The 4,981-nt window shown below is 33.6% G+C and overlaps 1 protein-coding gene across 1 annotated transcript; it reads left to right on the forward strand.

Annotated features, from left to right (window-relative positions):
• The first annotated feature begins 2,363 nt into the window (after positions 1 to 2,363).
• On the forward strand, positions 2,364 to 3,944 carry LOC139096762 (sodium channel protein Nach-like). The gene is made up of 4 exons (XM_070648513.1): positions 2,364 to 2,745; positions 3,215 to 3,292; positions 3,346 to 3,728; positions 3,786 to 3,944. Exons 1-4 carry the CDS (start codon positions 2,364 to 2,366, stop codon positions 3,942 to 3,944), a joined length of 1,002 nt encoding a protein of 333 aa, XP_070504614.1.
• The last annotated feature ends 1,037 nt before the right edge of the window (positions 3,945 to 4,981 follow it).

Raw genomic sequence — 4,981 nt, forward strand, 5'->3', positions numbered from 1 at the left:
CCATTTTATCTCAATTTACCTCAAAACTTTGTTTTGTACACATCATTCCTTCACAACCCCTCTAAAAGGCCATAAAGGGCATCACATGGCAATTCCATGACCAGAAACATTTTACATCCTCAAGCAAAACATTCAAATCCAACCCATTTATTTTCACATCTAAAACTTTTTTATTTTTCTACCTCAATTTCAGCATCAAAATAATCCTTTGAATATACTTTTTTTTTATAATGCCATTTTAATACTCCTTAAAAATACATTTCCTTTTTCGGACCCATCACATGCCATTAGAGCCCATTCAACAAATAGTTCATCACCCCTCGTTATCAAACGAGCAAAAAATTTCCATTCACATAAAAAACTAGTTTTGATGTGGTCACTCGTGACCGACGGAAGTGCATTTTCCAAATTCCAATTCAGCAAATTAAACGGACGATTAGATTGACGGACAGACGGACGGTCGGACAACGGACGGTCGGACAGACGGACGATCGGACAGACGGACGGTCGGACAGACGGACGGTCGGACGGACGGACGGTCGGACAGACGGACGGTCGGACAGATGCACGGTCGGACAAACGGACGGTCGTACAAACGGACGGTCGGATAAATGGACTGTCGGACAAACGGACGGTCGGACAGACGGATGGTCGGACAGACGGACAGTCGGAATGTCGGACGGTCGGACAGACGGAATGTCGGACGGTCAGACAGACGGACTGTCGGACAGACGGACAGACAGACAGACAAACAGACGGACAGTCAGACAGACGGACAATAGCGTCTTTTTCTATTTAGAAAATGCGTTAAATAGAAGAAAAAGCATAAAAAATATATTTTTTTATCATCAAATTCATTTTTATAGCTTTATCCATAGAAATCAATAAAATTTAATGAAAATAGAATAGAACTTTTTAATTTCCTCAATCATTGAAGCCGTTAGAGATGTGTAAATACTTCAAAAAAATTCAACAGCTCTTCTGCTTGCTAGACAGAATAAAAAAAAAGCACAGAAGTGAAATCACATCCACAAAATCATCATCATTCTCATTTTTTTTCTGCTGAAGTGGCAGTCACATACAGTTCAAAAACAGACCGCACACAGTACATTTATAATCAAAAGCTGAATGAGAAGGAAAAGTGATTTTCAAGTTGATGTGAAAGTGTTGTGGCATGTGATTTGTAAAAATAAAAAAAAGAATCGCTTTTTTTCTGTATGTGCCTTGTTGGGTGAAATGGAAAATGAGGTAAGTAATGGATTTAATGGTGGAAAGCTGGCGCATATTTTGAAGTGAAATTTTTGACAGCAGCTGCTTTTTATAGCGTTATTTGTTTAAATTTACATGCATTTGGATGTGAATTTACTATCTTTCTGCTTAATGGAACCATGCTCTGATCAGAGTGTGGCTGTCTCAAAAACGACCGTTAATTTTTTTCAAAAAAAAATTTAATTTCGTTAAAATTCAAATTTTTTCGACCGTTACTTTTACTTTTCTTCGTAACGGAAATTTTTATTTCAAAATAAGTTGAGTTCGAAATATTCCAATTTTTCGACAATCCAATGTCGAAAAACTCGAATTTGAAACAGCCACACTCTGGCTCTGATGTGGAGGCTAGGTTTCTACAAAAGGCACTTCAATTGACTCTTTTGCTGAGGGAACCATCCTACGCCATGTTGCTTTTGGAGCTTTATGTCATCTTTTTCTTCACGTGGTAAATTCAATCTGTCTGAATCAATTTTTAACGGATTCTTTGAATTTGAAATTTTTTCTTTGTTGGATGATTTTTTTTCTCCACTTCGAAAAGTTTTTCATTAATTACGGTGACTTTATAGAGTTTTAGGATTAAGTAAGTGCATTAGTTCGTAGAAAAAAGTGGCACAAGCCATATTGACCAGAAAAAATTGTTTTTAATATAAAAATTCTGGAATTTTTTAAAAAAAAAAAACTCTTTTTGGCGGCCATTTTGTTTAGGAAAAACACATAGGTTTTGAACATAATCTGCTGCTGCTGTGCTTGTATGCTTAAAGTTTGCATGCAACTTAGTTAGTCTTCTAACTCAATTCAACCTATATGTGAATCCATATCAATTTCAATGTCCACTCCCACCACAAAGCACAACCAAAAAAATTATAATAGACAGCATAACAAAATCAACAGCCCCAAAAAATTGATATTCCAATAAAAGTTTACGATCATTCAATAATTATTTAATTCACCTGCCCATCTTCATCGTCTCCCCTATTACTTTAATTTACTATCCATTTCTATTCAGAAAGCAATAAAATGATTAAAAGCTTCCGATAAAAAAAGAACACGAATTTTATTTACACTTTTGATTGACCATTAACCGTTCCTCAATCATGGCAACCAGTTGGATGGAAAAAATATCTGAATTTATTTTCTGGACATCAACTTCAATTGGATTAACAATTCCACTATTTTTTATATGTGAAAATTTATATTACAAATTTCGTGATAATTCTATGGCATTTACACTTGATGCTAGTTATTTGGATTTTAACACTTCATTTCCAAGTATCTCGTTATGTCAAGTATTTAATGGCGAGAAGAATTGGGATTTAAGTGAAAAATATTTTGGTGATGAACGCGACAAGAGAATTGATGACTTTCTAACTGAGATTTCCTTCTTTACTGGTGCTTGTTATACTTGTGAATTATGTGATGTTGAAGTTCAGTGTCCAAAGAACTTTAGTGAAATTTTGTTTAAGTTTCGGGCGAGTTGTGAGAATTTTTTGAAAAATTGTTCTTGGAATGACATTGAATTTGATTGCTGTGAGGGATTTCGTCCGTTGCCAACTGAGACTGGCATTTGCTTCTCAATTAATTCGGCATTAACAACTCCAAAGTATGGAAGGGAATTATTTTGTAATCGAGAAACTGGACCTGGGAAGTTGAAAATGATGGTGACTGAGGATATACAGCTTTTTATTCATCATCCTAATGATGTGCCGTTTGCTTATGGTAAGATTGTTGTGGCTTAAGGATGTTGAGTTCAAAAATTAACGGAATTTTCAAATTTGAAAAATAACGGTTTTTCAAAATTTGAAAAGTCAACGAGTTTTAAAGATTTAATTTAACAATTTTTTGAAAATTCAAAAATTTAACGATTTTTTGAAAATTCAAAAATTTAACAAATTTTTGAAATTTGAAATTTAACGGCTTTTGAAAATTCAAATTTCAAATCTTCCAGGTGAACGTGATTTAAAGGACACAATTCTCTGGGGTAGTACAAAGGAAATAGTAATCAAAGTCACAGAAATCATCAATGGTAAGTTGACTCAACTTCAAATCCAGTCTAATAACTCTCCTTAATCCCCACAGACGACACAGTCGTAACAATCCCAATCAGCCAAAGACGCTGTCGATTCTCTTGGGAATGGGAAAGCCTTGATTCAGTCTTTGATCTCTACAGCTTCTCAACATGTCAGACAAACTGCTACAACAAGGCACAAATAAATTTCTGTAATTGCACACACCACCTCATGCCGCGCAATCCCCGACTTGGAATTCCTGAATGCGATTTCAAAGGTTTGATTTGTTTAACTGAAAATTTTATGAAAATATCCGAGATTCGTAAAGGCTGTCCAGATTGTATTTCATCGTGTGAAGAGTACGAGTATAGAATTATTTTTAACTCAAATGAGGAAATGGGAAATGAGGAAGGAACTGACATAACAATATCGATGATTGAGTTGCCGAACTATGTGAGTGATGCAGTTGTTAATTTGGAATTTAATTATGTTTTGTGTATTACTTTATAGAGGTACTTTCGAAGGACTGTTAAGACTACAGTGGAGTTCATCATGTCGATTGGAGGAGCTGTTGGATTGTTCTTTGGATTCTCGTTTTTGAGCTTCTTTATTATATTACATGAAGTTGTTTATTACTTTAAGGATAAGTTGAAGGCAAAGAAATCATAATAATTGCACTTACTGCACCTATTTCGCTGGTGTTACAGATCAATTGCCGTCCATGACGTCTCTTAGACGACCTTTGAAGATGGATTTCGTCGGCTAGTCACCGATACCAAATGCAACACTATTGCTATCAATAGCTTCTCTCCATGATTTCTGGCGCACATCACATGGTTGTACATCACAAGAATTAACGTACTTTTGAAATTTGAAAATTTTGACACAATTTTTTTCTCAGCTCGAAAAGTTTTTTTGATAAATTGCAAAATTTAAAGTATTTAAAAGCAATAAAAGTAGTTCATTAGCTTTAAAAAAGTGGCAAGCATCTAACAACGTCTATAAATTGCTCAAAATGCCAATAATAATCATTTTATTCAAAATTAAGTGAAGAATTTCAAGGTTAAATCATAAAACAACTACAAAATATCAAAGCAAAGGCTACTCAAAGTTAAAATATTCCTACACATTTCATAAAGATTTGTAACTAACGGATTTTTGAAATTTGAAAATTTCCATTCAATTTTTTTCTCACCTCAAAAAGTTTTTTTGTTAATTTACAAAAGTTTAAGGATTTAAAAGCAATAAAAGTAGCTCAAAAGCTTTAAAAAAGTGGCAAGCATCTTGCAACATCTTTAATTTGATCAAAATGTCTGTAATAATCATTTTATTAAAGATTAAGTAAATAAATTAAAGGTTAAATCATAAAATAACTACAAAAATATCGAAAAATCAAAACAAATAATACTCAAAGTAGCAATACTTCCTACACATTCCATGAAAAATAGCTCAACAACAAATTTCATTGAGTAAATTTTACATGCGATTTATTGCTGTTTTACGTTAAAAAAAACATCATACACAGAATATTTATGGTTGCACTCCAACCAACCAAACATGTGGAGTAAAGGAGTAATCAAACACTGAAAGAACATGAAAATATAAAAAAAGCAGTTCAAAAATAGAAGCGTAATGAAGTAAACTCACAACGCTCATTTATTCGACATGAAAAAATAATTTCTTTTACCACGAAATTTTCACCATCC

The sequence above is a fragment of the Chironomus tepperi genome, unplaced genomic scaffold (genome assembly GCF_022539635.2).
Source record: "Chironomus tepperi strain 1889 unplaced genomic scaffold, CSIRO-AGI_Ctep_v1 contig_401, whole genome shotgun sequence".
Taxonomy (NCBI): Eukaryota; Metazoa; Arthropoda; class Insecta; order Diptera; family Chironomidae; genus Chironomus; species Chironomus tepperi.

Bases quoted from the DNA above. Each gene is read 5' to 3' on its own strand.
- LOC139096762 (XM_070648513.1), top strand. From the start codon at position 2,364: ATGGCAACCAGTTGGATGGAAAAAATATCTGAATTTATTTTCTGGACA. The intron at 2,746-3,214 runs GTGAGAATTTTT...CAAATCTTCCAG, and splicing joins GTTTAAGTTTCGGGCGAGTT to GTGAACGTGATTTAAAGGAC. The intron at 3,293-3,345 runs GTAAGTTGACTC...TAATCCCCACAG, and splicing joins AGTCACAGAAATCATCAATG to ACGACACAGTCGTAACAATC.